Source organism: Schistocerca piceifrons, chromosome 4 (genome assembly GCF_021461385.2).
Source record: "Schistocerca piceifrons isolate TAMUIC-IGC-003096 chromosome 4, iqSchPice1.1, whole genome shotgun sequence".
In the NCBI taxonomy this organism is placed as follows: Eukaryota; Metazoa; Arthropoda; class Insecta; order Orthoptera; family Acrididae; genus Schistocerca; species Schistocerca piceifrons.
In genome coordinates this window covers 79,068,499-79,093,365 of record NC_060141.1, presented here as the reverse complement: position 1 = coordinate 79,093,365, position 24,867 = coordinate 79,068,499, and the positions used below count along the sequence as shown (strand labels likewise).

Sequence of the window (24,867 nt, the reverse complement as noted above, 5' to 3'; positions counted from 1 at the left end):
TCCTTTTAATTACTTCTCCATTACAATCTATAATTTCTGAACCATCTTTTCTACCTTCCAAACGCAATTCTTTTAAAAGGGTGAGCTTTTCATAGACATAATTGTTAGCAAAGTTTTCATGCATATACAGCATGGTGTATTCGGTCATCAGTTAGTTGTCATTTATAATTTCAAGTGTATAATAGACAAACTGTTGCTGACAGATACAGTTCTCCAAGAATTCTGATACTATGGCAATGATCATGAAATATCCTAGCACTGTAAGAGTATGACATATGGACTACAGCAAGATATTTAACACCAGCATGAATTTATGCAAATGAATACACTGAAATGGGATTAAGAGATAACCTTCATCATCCAACTTGTTTAAAAGGAACAGTAGCAATCATCCAGTAAACATAACACAGAGGAAAAATGTTCAGTATGGTTAACCACCCTTCAAAAAATTATGCAGCATAGACAGTGACAGAAAAAGACCCCAACACCAAAAAATAATTGACGTACAGTAACAAAATTTTTGGAATACATTTGCATAGGTAACATATTAAGTGATTAACACTGCAATTTCATAGGTTAACGCAAACACTAGGAAAGCCCTTGCAAATGTGAAATGCTGGTACATTACTGACTGATGTAACTGCCAAAATGTTGAATGTCAGCATGGAAACGTACATGCACTGTGTCATGCAGGCACCTGATGTCGGTTTGTGTGATGGAGTACTATGCCTATTGCACTTGGTCAATCAATACAGGGATGCTTAATGCTGGTTGTGGTCCATGCTGGTGTTGTCATCCAATGATGCCCCGTATGTGATCGATTGGAGACAGATTTGGTGATCGAGTGGGCCAAGGCAGATTAGATTAGATTAGATTAGATTAATACTAGTTCCATGGATCATGAATACGATATTTCGTAATGATGTGGAACGAGTCGAATTTTCCAATACATGACATAATTAGGTTAATTTAACAACATACTTAAGTTAATATAACAACTTTATTTTTTGTGTTTTTTTCTTTATTTTTTATTTTTATTTCTTTATATTTTTGTTTTGTTTTTTTCTTTTTTTCTTAATTTATATCTAAAAATTCCTCCATGGAGTAGAAGGAGTTGTCATTCAGAAATTCTTTTAATTTCTTCTTAAATACTTGTTGGTTATCTGTCAGACTTTTGATACTATTTGGTAAGTGACCAAAGACTTTAGTGCCAGTATAATTCACCCCTTTCTGTGCCAAAGTTATATTTAATCTTGAATAGTGAAGATCGTCCTTTCTCCTAGTATTGTAGTTATGCACACTGCTATTACTTTTGAATTGGGTTTGGTTGTTAATAACAAATTTCATAAGAGAGTATATATACTGAGAAGCTACTGTGAATATCCCTAGATCCTTAAATAAATGTCTGCAGGATGATCTTGGGTGGACTCCAGCTATTATTCTGATTACACGCTTTTGTGCAATAAATACTTTATTCCTCAGTGATGAATTACCCCAAAATATGATGCCATATGAAAGCAATGAGTGAAAATAGGCGTAGTAAGCTAATTTACTAAGATGTTTATCACCAAAATTTGCAATGACCCTTATTGCATAAGTAGCTGATCTCAAACGTTTCAGCAGATCATCAATGTGTTTCTTCCAATTTAATCTCTCATCAATGGACATACCTAAAAATTTGGAATATTCTACCTTAGCTATATGCTTCTGATTAAGGTCTATATTTATTAATGGCGTCATACCATTCACTGTACGGAACTGTATGTACTGCGTCTTATCAAAATTCAGTGAGAGTCCGTTTACAAGGAACCACTTAGTAATTTTCTGAAAGACAGTATTGACAATTTCATCAGTTAATTCTTGTTTCTCTGGTGTGATTACTATACTTGTATCATCAGCAAAGAGAACTAACTTTGCCTCTTCATGAATATAGAATGGCAAGTCATTAATATATAATAAGAACAACAAAGGACCCAAGACTGACCCTTGTGGAACCCCATTCTTGATAGTTCCCCAGTTTGAGGAATGTGCTGATCTTTGCATGTTACGAGAACTACTTATTTCAACTTTCTGCACTCTTCCAGTTAGGTACGAATTAAACCATTTGTGCACTGTCCCACTCATGCCACAATACTTGAGCTTGTCTAGCAGAATTTCATGATTTACACAATCAAAAGCCTTTGAGAGATCACAAAAAATCCCAATGGGTGGTGTTCGGTTATTCAGATCATTCAAAATTTGACTGGTGAAAGCATATATGGCATTTTCTGTTGAAAAACCTTTCTGGAAACCAAACTGACATTTTGTTAGTACTTCATTTTTACAGATATGTGAAGCTACTCTTGAATACATTACTTTCTCAAAAATTTTGGATAAAGCTGTTAGAAGGGAGATTGGACGGTAATTGTTGACATCAGATCTATCCCCCTTTTTATGCAAAGGTATAACAATAGCATATTTCAGTCTATCAGGGAAAATGCCCTGTTCCAGAGAGCTATTACACACGTGGCTGAGAATCTTACTTATCTGTTGAGAACAAGCTTTTAGTATTTTGCTGGAAATGCCATCAATTCCATGTGAGTTTTTGCTTTTAAGCAAGTTTATTATTTTCCTAATTTCAGAGGGAGAAGTGGGTGAGATTTCAATTGTATCAAATTGCATAGGTATGGCCTCTTCCATTAACAGCCTAGCATCTTCTAATGAACACCTGGATCCTACTATATCCACAACATTTAGAAAATGATTATTAAACATATTTTCAACTTCTGACTTTTTGTTCGTAAAGCTTTCATTCAATTTGATGGTAATACTGTCTTCCTCTGCTCTTGGTTGAACTGTTTCTCTTTTAATAATATTCCAAATTGTTTTAATTTTATTATCAGAGTTGCTGATTTCAGACATGATACACATACTCCTGGATTTTTTAATAACTTTTCTTAATATAACACAGTAGTTTTTATAATTTTTGATAGTTTCTGGGTCACTACTCTTTCTTGCTGTCAGATACATTTCCCTTTTCCGGTTACAAGATATTTTTATACCCTTAGTAAGCCATGGTTTGTTACAAGGTTTCTTACGAGTATATTTAACTATTTTCTTGGGGAAGCAGTTTTCAAATGCATTTACAAAAATGTCATGAAATAAATTATATTTTAAACTGGCATCAGGTTCACGGTACACCTCATCCCAGTCTAACTGCTGTAGGCTTTCCCTGAAATTTGCAATTGTTAAATCGTTGACTGAACGTACTACTTTGGAGGACTGTTTAGTATTGCTGAATGGAGCTATGTCATATATTGTAACTAGCTGTGCACCATGATCAGAAAGACCATTCTCAACAGGCTGAGCATTTATCTGGTTAAACTTATCTTGGTCTATAAAGAAGTTATCTATCAGTGAGCTGCTATCCTTTACCACCCGAGTAGGAAAATCAATAACGGGTGTCAAATTGAAAGAACCGAGTAATACTTCAAGGTCATTTTTCCTATTACCCTCTTTCAGAGAATCTACATTGAAGTCCCCACAAATAATAATTTGCTTCCCCCTGTCTGACAGATAGCACAACAAGGAGTCCAAATTTTTCAGAAATAGATGAAAATTTCCTGATGGGGACCTATATACAGTTACAATTATAAATGTGCCTTTATTTAATTTAAGCTCACAGGCACATGCTTCTATATGTTTCTCTACACAAAACTTTTTTGTTTCTATACTTTTTGCACAATGATAACTTTTGACATATATGGCAACTCCTCCTTTCTCCATATTTTCTCTCATTACATGTGCAGAGAGCTTATAACCACTTACATTTACCTTATCCATATCGGTAACAATGTGATGCTCAGACAGGCATAGTATATCTATTTCATTCTCAGCTTCTAAATCTTCTAAACAAACCAGAAGCTCATCTACTTTATTCTTTAAACTCCCAATATTTTGATGAAATATACTTACATTATTTTTAATTATACTTTTATGAGAACCTTTCCTTATTCTAACATTTGCAGTACTCTCCTGTCTGAGTTTCTCATTGTGCTTAGGCCTAGTTCCTATACCAGTGGTCACATGGTGTTCACTCCGTAGAGCATGTTGGGTTACAACAGAGGCATTTTAGAGTGTGTTATCCTGTTGTAGAACTCCCCCTGGAATACTGTTCATGAATGGGAGCACAACAGGTCTTATCACCAGACTGATGTACAAATTTGCAGTCAAGGGGCGTAGGGTAATGATAAGAGTGCTCCCTCTCTCATACAAAATTGCACCTCACACCATAGTGCCCCAACAGGTCCAGTCTGTCTAGGCCACAGATAGGTTGGTTGCAGGCGCTCACCTGGCCTTCTCCTAATCAACAATGGCCATCACCTGGGAAAGCATGCTACATGGCATCTGGATCAGAGCTGTCCTTGAAGTAAATGATTTTTAACAGATTGCTGTGTCACTGTGGTGCCAACTGCTGCTCAAATTGCTGCTGCAGACACAGTACGATGCGCCACAGCCATACAGCAAACACAACGGTCTACCCTCTCAGTAGTGCTACGTGGCCATCTGGAGCCCAGTCTTCTTTCAACCAAATCTTCCCATGATGACAGCTTCCAGCAATCATGTACAATGGTCACATTCCTGCTAAGTTATTCTGCAATATTGGAGAAGGAACATCCAGTTTCTCACAGCCACATTACACAACCTCATTCAAAATCAATGATCTGTTGTAATAGCACCTTCGTCCCTTAAGTCGTTCTTGTCTAACATCAACTCACTATGTTCAGTCTCCAAGGGAACTAACACTCACAACCATTACAGTGCTACTAGCAACGCTCTCAAGAGACTGAACTGAAATTTAAACAGATGCAATCTTTCAGAGGTACAAACATGCCTGTCAGTTTTCATTTATCTTGCACAGCTCCTTCTTGGTGCTGGGACATTTTTCTATTAGTGTATTTTCAACACAGTTATACAAGGGCTGAATGTTGTTAATGACGAAGTGCTTATACCCTCCCATAAGGTTTGGAAATTACTGCATATTTTCTTGTGTTTTTGTGATATGGTTTATTATGCTATTCATATGTCAATGCGACAAAGGACTGCAATGGAAAAGCTCATTATTAATTCTTAAGAGATTTTTCAATGTTGACTGCAGTAACAATAATAGAAAAATCTCATCGTTCACTTATTTTCACAAAATTACTTTTTTATTTAACAAGTACAGAAAAAATGTACAGTATTAGTCAAGACAGGAAACTAAATATTTTAAATCTTTCCAATGGAAAGGAACAGGAAAACTACGTCAAACATCCTCTGAATGGGATGAAATCATCAACAGTGTTATGACAGCAGCAGCAGCAGCAGAAGAAGAAGAAGAATTCTACAGACAAAATAGAGTGACAGTTCCAACAAGAGAGGATGAATTGCTGAGCACAGAAGAGGTAGGAGAAGTTATAAAAATATTGAAGAATTGAAAGACATCAAGAATGGACAGAACAGTCACAGAGATACTGAAAGAGGGAAGAGATACCCTACAAGAGAGAGTGTACCTCTGTTTAATCTGTGGGAGAGAAAGTATCCCAGCAGAAAGGTAACACTCTGGCACCTGTCTGATACTCGAGAAAGGCGACCCAGTGAGACGCAGCAACTGCAAAGAAATTGCCTAACTACAATCAGCTTATAACATCCTGAGCATGCTGTTGCTGAAGCAGCTAACACCATAAGTTGAGGACTTAATTGAATTCCAGCAAGCAGGATTTAGAAAGCTAAAATCAACTGTAGGCCAATTGCATATAATAAGGCAAGTGTGATGAAAGAGATGGGAATTTCACAGACATGTTCACTGTCTTTTTGCAGACTTCCAGAAAGCAAATGACAATGTGAACAGGCAAGGAATATGGCAAGAACGAGAAAGAGCGCAAGTTCTGAGAAAACTAATGAAACTAACATAAGCACGTATAAAAGGGATGACATGCACAGTGAAAGTGAATGGAAGGCTGTCGGAGAAGTTTGAAATAAGGACTGGAGTGTGTGAGGGAGATTGTCTACCGCTCCCCCCCCCAAATTTAATCTAGTGCTAGAAAGTGCACTGAGAAAGGTAACAGGCCTACAGACAAAAAATTCTGCTGGGCAAAAGGATTGCAAAATAACCAAGAGTCACTGGGTGTGAGGCTGGGACTGCACGTGAGTGACAAAAAGTTTCCAAAAGGCAACAGTGTGAAAACTAGTGTTGTTGTGGAGAAGGAATACCCTCCTGAATGACAATTTTCTGTGCTACTGATTTTGGATGGTGCATCTCCTTCTGGTGGACATTCCAAAGTACACCTCAGTTGTAACTGTTGAGTCAAATTACATGAAATCAACACAAAGAATACTCTTTTCATCCTAGAAAAATTATAGTCATCATTTATTGATTTAAGGCAACTGCACAATTTTTTTTCTTTTTTTTTCTGTCTGAATTGTGCCACTGTATTGACTGCTATTTTGAATCTGCATTGGTGTAGGCTATCCCTGCCGTGTTGCTCTAACAATGAAGGAACACATACCAGTTCTATCTTGTCAACTGTGGTCCAAAACACTCATCTTTGGTCTGTTTTTTTTGGTCATTAAGATTCCCAGTACACACCGTTCAAATAATCTGTGATAAACTAGAGTTTTCATCACAGCCGTGTACATAGTCGTGTGTCTGACAGGAGGAAATTCAGCTGCTAAAGCATCAGATCACATTGCAACTCCACTCTTGTGCTGGAACAATGTACTTCGCTGTTACAGTGAGCCATACTGGTGTCAGTGCTTTCTGTAGTAGTTAGCTCTGAAGAAGTACATTATGCAAAATGTTTTCAGGTTTGCTGATGTGCCTATTGACCTCAACCTAATAGTGAGTAATTTCCATTATTCCTTCAATTATTTATATTACATCAAGGACTTTCTATTACCATACTCTGCTCTACTCACTACAGCAGGCAGATAAATTATGCACAGCTCCTGACGAATTTGAGCAGACGTAACTCCCTTTGTACATAAAAATCGAATTGCAGCACACACTTCTCAACTGGCGAGAGAAATAATTTTCAACACTGTTGCTGTTTTCTTTCACCCGCAATCCAACAACTACTGAAACAAAACAACGACTTCTGTTTCTTCGTAAAAAATCAATATGTGGCACTGAATTTGAGCAACTTTGCTCTGAGCTGCCAACAATTAAACATGAACAAATTTTCCCCTACTTTTTGAATGTACCTCATTTAAGTGATCCCTTTATTCGTTTGTGCAAATGTGGCTGAAAGTTGCCTTAATTCAACTGACAACTTATTCTGCATCTTTGCAGGAAATAAACAGTAACGAAAGATTACTGACTTGGTAAAGAAAATATACTATGCATATTTTGGCAAAAACCTTTGTAATCAAAATCACACATGGCCCCACATAAAGAACGTTCTTTTTGTGTAAAAGAGGTTTCAAGGTAAGAAAGCATCTTTCAACTTTGAGATACCAATGATTTGAAGAGAAATTTAGAATTATTGTAACAACTAATACTTCTGATGTGTATAGCTTCGGGCTGTTTTTATGCGAGTCTGCCCTATACCTCAATGTACCATATCTAGCTGTACCTTAACCCACAAAAACATTAGATTCTCTTGAAATCTTAATGAACAATGGTTCAGATTCTGAGGAGACCTTTGATGACACTCCATATAGCAACGAGAGTGATACATTCATACAGGCTGAAATGAATGAGGCTTATGTCTTCCTAAGGATTTACTACAACCGTTAGATTCTAGAATAATGGAAAGGTAAGGACACATCCCTGAGACCTCTTTTTTTATGCTTTGGAAAGAGAGAACAAGAGCTGATCCAACACGTTTCTATGGGGCATAACCTAATTTACTCCAGTATCATTCCTCGTTGTTAGGGTACCATAATTTAACATAAAGAGCGACATAATGAAAGCAGACTCCTCAATGGCTCTTCATAAAGAAGTCTCATTGTAGTTTTCCTCCATAATGATAATTTCAGTGCCTGTACCTGTGGGAAAGTTTGTGCATCTCAAGATATGCTTTCAAAACTTAGTATTTGTCCAAAAAAACTGAAATACGGTGACCACTTTTAAACCATAAGGGGTAACTTGAAAGATATTTCCACGCTTTTTGGTCAACAGAGAGGCTGCACAAAACATTCTGGCATTTTATGAAATGGGACAGCCCTGATAAAGGCTAACAATGGATTAGAACGGAATGACCTTAAGTAAGGATCAATCAATAGAAAGTCCAGGATAGAATAACAACAACATAGTGGAGACACGGAGCTGTGGGCAGACACAATAAAAGGAATGCTAGAAATGTTCAGCCTCAATCAGAAGTAGAAAACTGTGTGCCGGACCAAGACTCAAACTCGGGACCTTTGCCTTTCGCAGACAAGTGCTCTATCAACTGAGCTACCCAACCACGACTCACGCCCCGTCCTCACTCAAAGCTTTACTTCCGCCAGTGCTTCGTCTCCTACCTTCCAAACTTCACAGAATCTCTCCTGCAAAACTTGCAGAACTGGCACTCCTTGAAGAAAGGATTGCGGAGACACGCTTTGCCACAGCCTGGGGGATGTTTCCAGAATGAGATTTTCACTCTGCAGCGGAGTGTGCACTGATATGAAGGTCCCAAGTTCGAGTCTCGGTCCGGCACACAGTTTTAATCTGCCAGGAAGTTTCATATCAGCACACACTCCACTGCAGAGTGAAAAATCTCATTCTCGAAGTAGAAAACATACACACATTCACACAGGTGCAGTTCACACACACATGGCCACTGTTGCCTCTGGAAGGTAAGGTCTTAGTGGCCAGAGATGACAGTGGCCATGTGCATACAAACTATGATTGTGTGAATGCGTGTGTGATTCCTACTTCTGATTAAGGATGTTGTCCAAAAGTTGAACTTTTCTAGCATTGATTTTCGTCATGTCTGTCTGCAACTCGCTGCCTCCACTACATGACAAATTGCTGTCTATCCTTTCCATGCTGTAGTTGATCTTATAGAATAAACTTCAAAACTGAAAGCAAAAATATAATTCAGAACAGTGCGGTTGTTTCTGAAGAAAGTTTCCTTGCCTCCATTCCACATTAGCTGCCATTAACCCTCCAACCCAGGGAAATTTTCTGATTTTTCATTATAAAGTTGTGGACCAATTTTATTCAATAATCAGATACAGATTGTACTACAGAAATATAACAAGAAAGCTAAAAACTGAATTTAGAAGCAATTTTTAATTTACATTTAACATATATATTGCAGGAAAAGCAAACATCATAATCAGTGTTAGAAACATAGGAGAAATTTCCTGATAATTTTTCTGAGCAAGGTTCTATACACCCAAATCGCAATCTTTGCACCAGATTCTTGTTTCTTTCCACATTTTTATTATTAATAATAATAATAATAACAATAACAACAATAATTCCCCCTTGCCCCCAATATAATAAATGCAGTAAACAGCGATTGATCAATAAGGTGTAAAAACACATTCTAGTAAGACTTCTGCTGTTTCCTAGTTGTCTAGTAACAAGAAAGTTTTTGATCACCTCTGCCAGAGCTGCCTATTGTATCGTTACACTCACATATCAACTGAGGTTTAGTCATTTCGTCACCTCTTTTTGTTTCCATCATGCACAATGATTGGATGCAAATACTGCTCAAAGAACAAATCGTTTCTTTTGTCTTGCCAAATTATGACTGTGACTTTGCCTCTTTACAACACTCTGATTTCCTCATCCTTAAGAATATGTAAAAATCTGTAGTAATTCAGTCAAGAATATTTCGAGATTTTTGCTAACATTGTTCTTTTGTTATGTTGTTGTGGTCTCCAGTCTGAAGACTGGTTTGAGGCATCTCTCCACGTTATTTTATCCTGTGCAAGCCTCTTCATCTCCAAGTAACGACTGCATCCTACATCCTTCTGAATCTGCTTACTGAATTCACCTCTTGGTCTCCTCCTACAATTTTTATCCCCCACATTTCCCTCCAGTACTAAACTGGTGATCCCTTGATGTCTCAGAATGTCCTACCAACCGATCCCTTTTCCTAGTCAGGTTGTGGCACAAAATTCTTTGTTCTCAATTCTACTCAGTACCTCTTCATTAGTTACATGATCTACCCATCTAATCTTCAGCAGTCTTCTGTAATGCCACATTTCAAAAGCTCCTATTCTCTTCTTGTATAAACTGGGTGTTACCCATGTTTCACTTCCCTGCATGGTTACATTCTATACAAATATATTCAGAAAAGACTTCCTAAAACTTAAATCTATACTCAATGTTACAAAAATTCTGTTTTTCAGAAACTCTTTTCTTGCTTTTGCCAATCAACATTTTATACCCTCTCTGTTTCATCCATCATCAGTTATTTTGCTGCCCACATACAAAACTCATCTACTACTTTAAGTGTCTCATTTCCTGATCTAATTTCCTCAGCATCACCTGACTTCATTCGACCACATTCCATTATCCTCATTTTGCTTTTATTGATGTTCATCTTATATCCTCCTTTCAAGACACTGCTATTCCAGGCTGTAATGAATCATCATCCTCTACAATTACCGTTTTTTTTATAGAGATAACCGCTACCATGTTTAATCTCGACTCTTACATAGGTTTAAATTATCTCAGCTGTTTCATTAAAAGAACTCATATGATTTTCTATACAATGTATTATATTCAGGCTAAAATGTATAAAAAGAAGTTAATGTGTTACAACCAATATGTACTAACAGTTAAAATTACTCTCCTTTTAAAAATATTGGAAATTACAAAATTTGTGGCGTATTTAAAATTCACATTATTAATTGCACAATCTAACACTAATTATTAAATTCATTTCTGGATTAATTTATGAAATAATGATATATTTTAGAGATGATTCATCTTTTGTTTTGCAAACCCTTTTGCTTTGTAAACTCTTCGGAATAATATGAGTACTGCAGAATGTAAATAGTGGTCGGCATGCCTCTGATAGAAATGTATGTATTTTGCTAAACTTGTCAACAACAATGTAATTAAGACTCCCTAAAACTTAAATCTATACTCAATGTTTAAAAAAAATTCTCTTCTTCAGAAACTCTTTTCTTGCCATTGCATCTACATTTTATATCCTCTCTACTTCAGTCATCATCACTTATTTTGCTGCCAAATACAAAACTCATCCACTACCTTAAATGTCTCATTTCCTAATTTAATTTCCTCAGCAACACCTGATTTAATTCAACTAAATTCCATTACCCTTGTTTTTCTTTTGTTGATATTCATATTACATCATCCTTTCAAGACTCTGTCCATTCTGTTCAACTGCCCTTCCAAGTCCTTTGCTGTCTCTGAAAGAATAACAATGTCATCGGCAAACCTCAAAGTCTTTATTTATTATCCCTTTTATTATTCCTACTCCACATTTTTCTTTGGTTTCCTCTACCGCTGGTTCAATGTACAGTTTAGTTTGAATAACATTGGGGATAACTTACAACCCTGTCTCACTTCCTTCTTATACATGCTTTCCCTTTCATTCAAAATAGCTGTTTCAGACAGTCACATCCATTTTCAAGTGACATCCAGTAGTTGAAAATAACAACATCTGTTATAGAGCAAGTGAAGCTGTATAATAAATTTGATTCTATTTGAAGTGTAAATATGCTGTTTTGTAATGAGATGACTGATCACTGTTTTAGTGAAAAAGCATGTTTACAGATTTTTCTTGCTGCTTAGATGTAAACTTCATACTGTTACTATAAACTGTTAGCAAGAAATTGTTGCTTACAACTGTGGAGTGTGATCCATCAGGTCATAACTTTCTAACAGCCATGAGACTTGAGAATGTGTGAAATGTGACTCCTGGTATTTCAGAGCAACAGAAAAATATTCGATGGGAAAATACTGAGTTACAGTGTAGAACTAGCCCACAAATTATATCGGATGCCATAATGGTGTGCCCCACAGAATCGTATGGAAAGAACTGAATGCACACATGAGTGTAGCCCATTGCTGGAGGGCTAATGAAACAGCTTGTGAAGACTTTAACAAAATATAGTTAACAGTTTAAAAATGCTTTCTATTCTAACTACTGTTACATGTTACACTGTGATCAGCCACACACTGTACACAGGAGACGGTGTATCAAAAGAAACTCCCAGGAGAAAAAGAGGAATTGTATAAAGACTTGTAAAGGCAGGCAAGTATTTTCACACTTATTTTCTGTCTTAACTGAATATGTTTATTTGAATTTCCTGGTATGCCTAACACAAATCAGCCCTGTTCCCAAATATTGTGACTGATTTATTAATAAGTGTTCTATGTTAAAGAAAAGTAATTTTTATGTTTTAAATCTGCAACTGAAAGTGAAAATGGGCTTTTAATAACCTACATTTTGAAGGTCTGTGTAATTATTTTAATTCGATAAACAATACTTACGAAAGAAGTGTGTTAATGCACAAAAATGTCTCCACATCTTTTGATCCATGGGCAAACTCTAAATAGCCTCTTGTTCTCATATAAATGTATTGCCCATTTTTTGTAACGAGCCTGTAAGTGGAACTGCCAAAGGGCTCATTCTTGTCAAACACTGAAATTAAGAAATGCATAAAAAACATTTAGCAGTCAAAGACAATAAAGCATATCTTACAATATGTAGTAACTGTTTACGGAACACAGATTTTAATGTATGATATACAGTACGATGACAAAATCTCCTTAGATATCCCTGGGGCACTTAGAAGGTGCTAGCTGGCTATTGCTTTGAATACAAAGCCCTATCTGGATGTGTGTTAGTAATTTACAGTGACTATAGTAATTAGTACATTTTTAACCAATCGCATAAAGCAGTAGCAATATCCAGTGATTCGAATGCTTTTTAGGTATTGGAATAGAATGTTGGCCATCAGCAAAATAAAATATTCAAAATGCACAAAGTGCATTATGTTAACGCTCTCCCACAGAAAAGAAAGACAGGAACTAAGCTATTAATTCTGACTCTTGTGCTTTTGATGTTTATTTTGTGAGCTGCTCCTGATTTGCAAATATGATGTGTTTTTGAATAGTCTTATTCAGAAGATGACAGGAATTGCAAACATTTTTATGTCACTCATTCCTTCACACTCTGCGATTCACAAAACCCATCAAGAAGGAGAGCCTTCAGGTATCTGGAAAGATTTAAGATGCACTTATTGCGGGCAATTTCTATAAAGTATAAAACAGCAAACTAAATGTCCAATCTTACATGAAAATTAGGGAGTGTCGTGTGTTTTTGGCAGCAAATGGTCAACATCCCTCCCTCTCTCTTTTTCTTTTACACACACTATCTCTCTCTCTCTCTCTCTCTCTCTCTCTCTCTCTCTCTCTCTGGTGTTAATGTGCCTCTACTTGTTCCACTTCCTTGAAGAGATGGATGTGTGCTTACAACCAAGTACATTCAGTTTCTCTTCTTGCTGTCTCCCCAGCATTCCTCCTACATAAATTTAATTTTCACCACAACACTGCTCAATGCTCTTTCTTCTTACACCATTTATTGCAGTTTGGTTTGACAACACATGCATGACATGTAATTATACAACTACTTTATTCGTAACTCACTGCACAGAAACAATACAGTATTACTAACATTTGACTTGAAAACAAGTGCATAGTGATATCTACAGACACCAAATATATTACATGGTGATAAAATTTGAACCTCAACATGCCCACTCAATCTTTACACACTATCACAAATTAAGAATTGAGTCTCAAGTTAATGGTTCTAGGATTGAAGTCTAATACCTTCAACATGTTTCTCACGCTTTGGTTCAGGAAGAGCCATTGTCAGATATCTGCCATCATATCGCCTGTTGGCTGGTATTCCAACTTCAGAGGAGACACTTTGTGCTTCATCTTTTAGTGAAAAACTGAGTTATGTGCCAACTTTCAGCTGACTGATTGTCACTGATCAGGGTCATGTATGACAGTTAGCTCATTCACGAATGTTGGCAGGTGAATCTCTTCCTCTGCTGCTTCAATATTCAGCTTTAGTTGATGAAAGAGCAATGGCTCTCTACTTGTGTGAACACAGAGAGATTGTTGATCTGGATAAGGTGAAGCTGTAGCCAGCATATGACTTCCTATCAGCATTGGAACATCCCCTATAAGCATTCGCGAAACCGGAGATTCCTTCCTTATCCTTGATGTAGTTCAGTTTCTTGTTTATGGTACCTCTGAGGTAACTAAGGATTCACTTATCCATGTGCCAGTGAATAAAAATATGGCTTTTAATGTACTGGCATAGCTCACTGACTGCACAGCATATGTCGGGGCAAGTACCAATGGCAATTAACATCAATGCTCCAATCAGTTCTCTGAATGGATAATGAGTACCACATTCTGTATTCACACCTGTTGTATCCATCTTGCTCCCAGTTGCCAATGGGTTCCTTAGTGGCTTTCAGGTAAAATTCCGAATCGGTGTAAAACTTCTCTGATAGATCCACTTGGACAAAATGTAATTCTGTCAACTGATTAATTTAGTTCAATGCTCAGAAAGCATCTCATGGCACCAAGGTCCCTGACATCAAATCTTGCTGATAACTCATCCCTGAATTGTTCTGACCTATCTGAGTCTGTTGACGCAATTACAATGTCATCTACATAGATGAGTGGGAAGGCTGGATGTTTTTCTGCATTGTCTAGACAAAAACATGAATCTGAATTTCTGGATTGTAACTCAACTGATGTTAATGTTGCATTCAGTTTGGCATACTTCTATCAACCAGCTTGGCATAGCCCATAAATGGCTTTTCTAAGTTTACACATTTTATCACCAGATTTGAATGTTTAGAGCATGTCACTTGCCTTCTTGACTATATGATTATTTTTCTCAACATATTTCATCTTTTGTAAGAATTCAACCAGTGAGTCCAGCTGTTCCAGAAATATTTCTGTGTCAATTTCACCACTGAGAAATCAAACTGTATGACATGCCTAATCAAATTTGACTGACAAAGCCAAGAGTAGTTTAAATGATTCAATTCTTGCAACTGGAAAATGTGTTTCCATAAAGTCAACTAAAGGCCATTGGTTGTTTCCACATGCACTTGTTCTTGTTTTTCTCCCCAGTAAAGATCCATCACTTCCATATTTATTCCTCAAAACAGTCCCACAATCAATTACCCTTTCATTTATGATGGCTCATCTACGATGTCCCAGAATAATTTTTTACAAATTATCAGATTTTATCATATATGGCCTCAAATCACTCTCGATGATATAGACCATGTAATGCATTACTGACATTCTGCTCTGTTGCATTGACAATGAAGTTAATATCTGTCGAGTTTACACCTGGCAGAGCGTGTCGAGTAGCTGTGATGTTTGGAGAATTATCATCTTCATCACATGATAAGTCATCATCGGGATTCAATTCTTGACCAGTAATTATTGGAAGTCATTCTTTTTCAAAGCCGTAGACAGGTTCATCATCTGACAATGGCTCCAATTCGCTGTTTGTATCACCACTGAAATCTCCTCCCAAGGAATTCATGTTAGTGCCTCCTCTTTGGTGATGATCTTTTTCATGTTCATCTTCACAGGAGTCCACCTGAGTCTGTTTGGGCTCAAAACTGTCACGGTCAAGGAACTTCACACCTCTTGGCACGTGAATCTTGTAATCTTTTGGTACCCACAAACAATTGGTTTTTGAACAGTAAGAACGGTCACAAAAATCCCTTCTTTGACTTTAGGACCGAACTTTCCTTTCTTTGGCAATTTATCCAGGATGTCAACCTTTTGACCAGACATACAAAGGTGAGATATGTCAGGTTTTCTCTTCAGTCACTTCTCATGTGGAGTTCCATCAGGCGATCCTCTAGTTAAGCAATGATTTCAGACGTAGTCAGCTGTGTACAGAATAGATAAACTCCATAAGTTTGTTCAAGATCCTTTTCTAATCTGGTGAAGGGAGTGAACTGATTTTTCCTTCAAGCCATGTAGTGAATCTAGTGAGAGTGACATCACTGAATTTTAAACTGTCACTCAATCATTTTTGAGCATTCTGATCACATCTCGCAAGGACAAGTAGCCTAAGTGAGTATGACAGATTTGCATATCACTTCTAACTTTTGGCTCGGTAAAGACGCATGCCTTTGGACCATTTTCTTGTAAATAAAACAAATTACAAACTCTGTTTGCATTCAGCTTGACTTTATCGCTAGTACCTCATATGATGGCACAAGTTTTCTCAGAAGTCAATGTGGGTTTGTTGTTCACAACCTTTGTCAATGAAATGAGATTAGTTATGAGCTTTCACCCATACAAAGCGTTTTTCAGCATTATGGAGTTAGCATCACTGACTGCTGTTGCGATGCATGTCACCTTTAGCTGTTACCTGGGTAACACTGTTGTCTGCAAGCACTAAATTCTCTTGTGTTTCTATCTCACTGTTAGATTGTTACACATGTGTGATGTGCAACAACTATCTATGCACCAAAAAATGTTGGAGCCACAAAACTTTGTAGCAGGGTCATTCACAGAGAAACATCAATAAGCTTTGATGATAGCACTTTTTGGCTTTTTCACAAAACTGTTACCTAATTTAGCACCACAGCATTTGCACTTTTATTGTTTTCTGACTCGTTATGTTGTGTTCTTCCAGGATTTTTATTTTTAGTGCCTTGAATGTGGTAGATTGTCATGGGATTAACAGCACACCTAAAGTTGTTGATTTTAAGCAATGCCAGACGTGATGTAGTGCAGTTCTTTACTTGCTTCAGTGCGGGGGGATTGATGGACAAAACAAAGGCTGCTTTTGTTTTTCTGTCTTTTGTTTTTGTATCTATTGTTTTTCTGTCTATCACTAGCTATGTCTGTAACCATCTTCACCAGGCACTGAAGCTTGCGGTATGTCTCCAGATAGGTATCCCCACCCAAATCTCATGTTTTCTCAAAGTGTTGTGATAACAGTACAACAGCATTTCCAGTTGAACTCCATGTACTCTGTATGCACAAGTCATACGAGCCATATTTTGCATGTTAATGAACTTACTTCTGTAGTTTTCAGCTTTTAAATTTAAGTTTTTGCCTAACTGAAAAATGTCACTGTTCACAACCGCATAATGTGGACTTGCAGCTCATTTGGATTTCGTTTGAAAATACAGGCATGACACATAATAACTCTGTTCATAACTGCATGGAGAGTACCACATAACTAGTATATCAAAAGACATGATAACACGCACATGGGGAGATCACACTAGTAACTTGTTGAGAGAGGGGGGGGGGGGGGGGGGGGGGTGTACATGTCTGTCATCATCACTGTCAAAAATTAGAAATCTTGCTAATTTTCATGATAAGACTGCAAATCTCAAAACACAGAGTCATGTGAATAAAGTTTCCATTAACATCGCAAGACAAAATCTGGTACTTGATGGCTTTAATTATGAAGCCATACAAGGTGATGCAATAGTGGATGGAACTGCTCAATACACCTCTTTTTTTGTGAAGTATCGAAGTAGCTGGTACACTATAATTTAAAATTATGAATATTAAAATTCTGTATTACAATCATAATTATTGTTTTCTATAATTAGTTAAGAAAATAAATTGATATAAAAATGCTTTTGTTTATGAAATGTTAATTAACTGTATCTCTTTGGTTAAGAAACACTGATTGTATCTCCTTACATATGGGAACTTTGTATATCTTTGTAATTCCCAACAAGTAATTGGAGTCAGTCTGTTGTGCAGTTACAGAGTAACATGTAATACGGAGTTAGTCTGTTGTGGTTGCTCTATAGAGCCAGAATGTTTAGTCTGTGAAATGAGGCATTGTAAAGCTATTGTGGGAGACATGTTCATTAAAAAGTTAATGTGAAGAAAGTAATATGCATCACAGTATTATTTCAACATACATATTTCCAATTAACAACCCAACTGTGTCTCACAGGACGGACAACCTACCATCTAGACAAACAGTAGAATAACAATTTCAACAAGCACAAAGTTAAGTAGAGATAATAAACTTTGATTACTGTACCTGCACCAGCTCATACCAATATGTTTTTTACTGTGCAAACACATGTAATGTCAGTAGTTTACAAAGTTTGCTAATTTTTTATTACCACAATTATTGTAGTCAACAGAGAAAGGGGCGGATACATCCATTGTATCTCCTAATTGGGCTAAATGAGATTGTTGCAAGACTAGTGTAATTCTGGTTAAAAGGACTACTCATAATTATTTGGAACATAATGTTGATGACACAATATTTCCATGTGATAACGCTTATTCTTTGTACGTGAACACTGACACTTTCAAGTGAAAGAGTATTAATGTGTCTCATGTCAATGACATTAAGGTGGATTCCCATGGCTTTTCTTTTATGTGCAAGTTTCACACCAAGAAGAATCTAACTGCAATTTCAGATGCATATACTGATACATTTGCAGATACTCTTTCCACTCTAAACCTGCAACTGGTACTTTTCAGTTCCATCCGAAGTCTGCACAAAACAATGGCTCAACATAAATAACGTCAAATGATCATTTTAAGAGGATAAGCATTGATACTTACCTAGTGACTTCTAAGATAAAACTTGAAATGTTATGAATCCTCCTTTCTTTTTTGAGTGATAGTACACTGTTCGCCAAAGTAAAATTATTCCCGTACACCCCCAAATGAAAATTATTAGTGTTGGAGTAGTAGTAGTAGTAGTAGTAGTAGTAGTAGTAATAGTGGCAGCAGCAGCAATGTAGCAGTAGTAGTAATGCTGGAACTGCACATCTTATTCATTCCATACCTTGTAAAATCTAACTTGCTGTTTTGTTCCAAGTGTACAACTACTTTTTCATGAGTGACCCACAAAATATAGTGTCAGGTGTCAACATCTTATTGGATTAAATACATTAACACTTCATTTAAAGCAGACAAGTAAAAGCTGCATATTAGATTCATTATTGCTACTTGAAGTTGATATTCTGAAATACATAGTGATGTATTCCCTCCACCCTCTTTCCACTTTCAGAATGTGAACTAAGGGAAACATTCAGCATCTATGCAACAACTCCCTCCCAATTCACTAGAGGCATCAATGATTCATTAAAATTATATTAAATGAAACCAGCTTACTCTGCTGAAGGGCTATTAAGGCATATGCCATGTCATCCTGATGCATGAATGTGAATGCATTGCGGCCATGAACCTCATCTGCCAGATATCCGGCCACAACAGATATTCTGAAACAAAAAAAAATCACCATACTGAAATATCTTTTCAACAGCAAGTCCATCTAGGATAAGTGCTCTTATGTACTAAATACATTTTGTGTCACATTACATTCATTCTCTACTGTAATTAAGGACTTTTTCTGAGATAGTTCCACAAACTGAAAATAAGTCAGACTTTTATTTTAAAATAAAAGTTCATTCCAAGTCAAATGCAATTAGACTAATGTAATACTCTCTTACTGAACATTATACAGAAAAAGGAACAGTTTTAGTTTGTCTTTTGGGAGAGAAATGTTAGACTGTTTCTAACCTACTGACATGTCAAGCAAGTGTAATGTTATTGTCAACAATGTAATCCTCAATATAACAGAAACAAAGAAAAATTTCCCAAAATGCTGAATGTGGGAATGAACAAAGGAGTCATTGCGAGTCAGTCTCTATTAACAACCTCTGTACGTGAAATGCTATGTGTATATTCCTAGCAACTACTACAAACAGAATTAGATGAAAACTACACAAAACTGAGTAGTACCTGTGATCTGAATACACAATACTGCCATCTTTTAGATGCCTCGTTTGGTACTCATCCAGTGTTGCCTCCAGGAGAGATAACTCCATGACTTTTTTCTCCCGGAACAGTTGGACGACAGCAACCAGGACATTGTCACTGTTGCTACTTGGAACTGTGTCTGAAACATTTAAATTCCCACCAAAATATTAATGAAATACTTATCATCAAAAATTTTATGACATGTTAAAAAAGGATTAACAAGGCATAAAATTCTACAGTAAAATCGTATGTGAAACATCAACAGTATTCCGCTGTGTCACATAGTCCTCGAGATTAACTAAGGCAATAAATACGGCCAAAGTTTGATCAAAACATTCTTTTCTGTTTCTCTTTTTTATTTCTGTTTATGACTTAATAAACTTTGAAAGAAAAAGGAAACAGAAGTTAATTATAGGATATGGAAATCTGCTGAGAAAGTTCACACAGAAAAAACCAAATGACTTAATAAACTTTGAAAGAAAAAGGAAACAGAAGTTAATTATAGGATATGGAAATCTGCTGAGAAAGTTCACACAGCAAAAACCAAGCAACTCTTTCCAGTGTTTATCAATGAAAATAATCAATGTTTGAGTCTACTCACCAAGCAGCAGCTGGAGAAAACTAATATAAAGATATGGAAATATGCAAGAATTCAGAGTCAGTGGCTTCTGGTAGAAGAGTAGAAGGGACAGGAAGAGGGCTGAAGAAAAACGACTGGCGAGATTTAGGAAATGGGGTGAGTTACGGAAAAGTAGTCCTGAACCCCCAGTTAAGGGGACTTACTGGACAGAATAAGAAGTAGACTTTCCTTCTCACCCTGCAACCTGCACAGCGAAGTCATTACCGGAAGATTTGAAACTGCCTGCCTTTGACAAATGACAACTTAGTGTTTGCACATACAAATCTCGTACTAGCTCCTCGGAATGGTGTAGCACAGTCAGTTTTGAAATCAGATGAGTGTGGGCTAATTCTAGGACTAAGAACAGAAGATATGAAAGTTACCTCTGCCTCAAACCTCAAGAGAACTGTAGCAAATATCCACACTTTGCAGTTAGCTGATCCACAGAAAGATTCCCAAGAAGATATGCCCATAAAGCTTTTATTTGGTAGTTATCATTACTGGAGCGAGCAGCCTTGCTGCAGTGGTAGCACTGGTTCCCATCAGATGACTAAAGTTAAGCACTGTCTGGCTTGGCTAGCATTTGGATGGGTGACCATATGGGTCTGCCAAGTGCTGTTGGCAAGCAGTATGGACTCAGCCCTTGTGGGGCAACTGAGGAGCTACTTTACTGAGAAGTAGCAGCTCCAGTCAAGAAAACTGACAACAGCCGGCAGAAAATTACTGGAAGATCGTCATCTGCAGTTTACTGATCCACATTTTTTAAATAAATTGTTCTGTTTCCTATCATATTCAGTTGGATCCTCAGTGGGAGCAGATCTACCATCTGAGTGCATTTAGTCGTTGTTAACTTTGTACTTCAGGCTCCATGTCCACAGACGAGCAACTGAGACCACTGTAGGAATCGGAGACAATAAGCATAACTGCACATCATGATACAATAAAGACCAATAAAGATTCTGTCCTCCCTTGACAATTTCAGGCATTTTATCTTGTATGTGATCCTTGAAGCACCCTTTGTCTAACTAAGAAACAAAATATTGTTCTATATTGTATTAACTAACTGAACACAGAAAGCAGAACTTATAGTTTACATAGAAGATGTCTTGGCACATTTCCCCAAAGGATACTTACCAATTTTGTGTTGGACTACATTACAAAGAACCATGAGAACTCGCTCCTCCTGAAGAACCAAGTACCACCATGTTTTTCCTTCTGCACCAGGCAGATAACAAGAATAAACTTGTTAAAATAAAGTGAAGGATAGTTTTTTATGCATCTTCTCACTAGATCAACACACTCTCTATCACAATACTTTGGAGGCAGGGTAAAATCTTCAGCCAGAAACACTTGTTGTCTGTTAGAGTTTCCGATTACATCACTTGGCTATTATCAGTAACGTTAAGCAAGCATTTCTGCAACTTGTGTACCACAAAGACATTAAGGATTTGACAAAATTTCTGTGGCATAACGAAGTTACGGAAAAATACCATGCCACAAATGAAGTAATGACTTGCTATTCCCTAGACCTCCATTCAGCCTGACATGCAGTCCATTTCTGCTTTTGGCAATGCTGAAAGAACACACTTCTAGACATGAGGCTGTATTTCACGTCACCACACGGATACTAGAAAACAATTTTTTTCGTGGATGACTTCATTTTTGGCACAGGTAATGACAATGTAGCTATCACTGTGTATTATGAACTAACGGCCCTCATGAAATTATTGAACTTCCAATTAGCAAAATGAGGCACTACTTCATACCAGTTACACAAGATATGGAGAACCAAAGGATAAGAATTTACCACAGATACTCAAGTTTTAGGTGTATAATGGAATTCGGCAAGGGAGAGGTTCTACATTAACACAGATGTCACAGAAAAATTACCTGATGGATCCACTGCCAAAAGGAAACTACCACAGACTGTAGTCAAATTTTATGACCCACTAGGACTATTTTCTCCTGTGTCAATCATGACAAAATTAGTGTTCCAAGGAATGTGGTGTAGGGGCTTTGACTGAAATCAATTGCTACCCAACAATCTTGTGACACAGTGGAATACTTGAGTGTCCACTTTACATTCTCTGCCTCACATTTGTATCCCACAATGGATGTCAAGTACTAAAAACCCAAATGTTCAGATTCAAATATTCTGTGATGTTTCGGAACAAGCATACTGGGCAGCTCTGTACATCCGCAGTATATTACATGGCTGCACAATGAGTCACTTAACCTGAAGAAAGAACAGACTTGCACTCGTCGAAAAGATAACACTGCCACATCTCGAACTTCTAGATGCACTTGTAAGAGCACAGTTACTACGATATTTCTGTTAAGTTACAGGGTACGAAATTACTCACTCAGTGTTGTCGACAAATGTTACAGTGACTTTAGGCTGGATGCAGAGCAATGCTGATCGATGGGATACTTTCATCTATAACAAAGTGACAGAAATCTATACACGTACGTCACCAAGTTAGTGGGAACGTGTCCTGGACACGATAAGCCACGGATCACTTAACATAAGGACCGCTGGGCAATCAAATGCAATTTGCACACGTTTGGTGGATAGGACCTCTGTGGCTTGCACACGCAGAAGAACATCGGTCACCCGATACTCCGGACACGTGCCGTGACCTCTCGGAAGAGAGAAGGAATGTAAACCGTGTGATGGCACTTACTATACCAATCTTGTGTTGGACTACATTACAAAGAACCATGAGAACTCGCTCCTCCTGAAGAACCGAGTACTGCCATGTTTTTCCTTCTGCACCAGGCAGATAACAAGAATAAACTTGTTAACTCTCAGACATTTCCAAATTCAGTTCCTGCTGGAGACTAACTCGTACATCTGGCCAAATCCTTCGACCGACTCACAAGATTCGTCACAAAGATAAACTCGTAAAGTGTCGACAGCATTCGAACCTGCAAACACACACACTTATTGCATCAAAACAGTACAATGCCAACACTTCACGTAGGAAATTCAAACAAGTCGGATACATTCATCCGTTCGTCGAAGACGGACTCTCGCTCTGGGAGGAACATTACAATTTTCAGACCTCACTGGTGAGCGACGACATCTGATATTCGTCAGCAAGTCACATCGCTTCAGGAGACTTCTCACCGGCAATCTCAGAGACCGATCATTTCCTTGCCAACAACAGAATTGCACAGAAGTTCACAGCACGACAGACGTCTCGGTGGGGAGAACGGTGAGAAAAGGATGACAGGTAGCGGGTCCTCCTCTAGGAGATGAGCACGGTGGGGAGGATGTCGGGAACCGATGTACTCGAGATATTTATATTTGTGATTGGCAGTACTTTTTCCTAAACCGTCAAATTTTGTCAACTCTTTTGTTATATATGCTGTGACTTGTAAGTAAAGAGTTGTGTCAAACTGTACGTCACTACTGCGAATAGAGACAGAGTTATCCAGGTGTCACTGCTGAGCAGCCCTCGACATTTTGCGAGTATCTCTCTCCTAAACTTCACGAAACTTCTCCCGCGTACGTAGCAGGACTCGCACACTGCGACAAAACGACGTCGCAGAGAAACGGCTCGGCCACAGCGTCGGGGAACGTTTCCGGAAGGAATTTTTCACTCTGCAGCGGAGTGTGTGCTATTACGAAACTTCCCGGCAGAACACGATCCGGGATTAGAACCCGGGACCTCCGCCTTTCGGGGGCAGTACGCTAGCCGCTCACTACTCGTGAACCGCCCTCACAGCATTACTTCCGCCTTTAATATCGGGCGAGGTTCCGGGTTCGCGTCTCGGCCGGGCACGGAGTTTTAATCTTTCTTTCCGAGTAATTTAGCGTTTCTGTCGACACTTACCGCGGTGTCGGCGCGGGCGGTGCGTGGCGGGCGGCGGCTCGTGGGACCGCGGGACCTGCAGGTAGCCGAGGAAGTGAACCAGTTCGTACGTCGTCTGCTCGGCGCCCTGGCCGGCCGCGCCGCCCCCGCCGCCGCCCCCGCCGCCGCCGCCTCCGCCGGCGCCCGCAGTGGCGGCGCCAGAGCCGGCCGCGCGGCCGCCGGCGCGCTGCGCCAGGTGAATGTAGAAGGAGCGCCGGTGGTGCTCGGCGGCGCCCGCGGAGCCGAAGAGGCCGCCCAGGCCGGCGCGGCCGCCGTCGCAGGACGAGCCCACCGACGCCGTGGACGCCGACGTGCCGGGTCGCGACGCCGACGGCGAGCTGCTGGGCGTCGAGCCGCCGGCCGCGCCGTCCTCACAGCTGCTCTCGTCGGACGTCAGCGCTGCGCACACACACACACAGAGTCACATTACGAGAGGCACTAGCCGACTGGGCGAGCGAGGCGTGCAGGTGGCCGAGTGCCGCAGCGGGCGTGCTCGGCTGAATGGTGGAGCGCAGCGGACAGTGGCCGACGCTGTTTTCCCCGCAGCGTGGAACACAAAACTATCTGACGATACAGTAGCGTCCTGGCTGCGAGCACTTCCGAAGACGCGCGCAGTTGGCATCATCGGCGTCGAGCAGAGC

General features: G+C 38.6%; 1 protein-coding gene and 1 pseudogene across 3 annotated transcripts in view; one reads left to right on the top strand and one right to left on the bottom strand.

The window, feature by feature from the left end:
- LOC124796417 overlaps positions 1 to 24,867 on the bottom strand; it is a 523,416-nt gene that overhangs the window by 70,035 nt on the left and 428,514 nt on the right. For all 3 annotated transcript variants that reach the window (XM_047260593.1, XM_047260592.1, XM_047260594.1), the window contains exons 6-9: positions 24,209 to 24,625; positions 19,733 to 19,889; positions 19,103 to 19,209; positions 12,425 to 12,575 (exon numbers count right to left, since the gene is read on the bottom strand). In XM_047260593.1, coding sequence (XP_047116549.1) covers positions 12,425 to 12,575; positions 19,103 to 19,209; positions 19,733 to 19,889; positions 24,209 to 24,625 — 832 coding nt within the window. The remainder of the gene's footprint in view (positions 1 to 12,424; positions 12,576 to 19,102; positions 19,210 to 19,732; positions 19,890 to 24,208; positions 24,626 to 24,867) is intronic.
- On the top strand, positions 20,875 to 20,993 carry LOC124797098 (annotated as a pseudogene).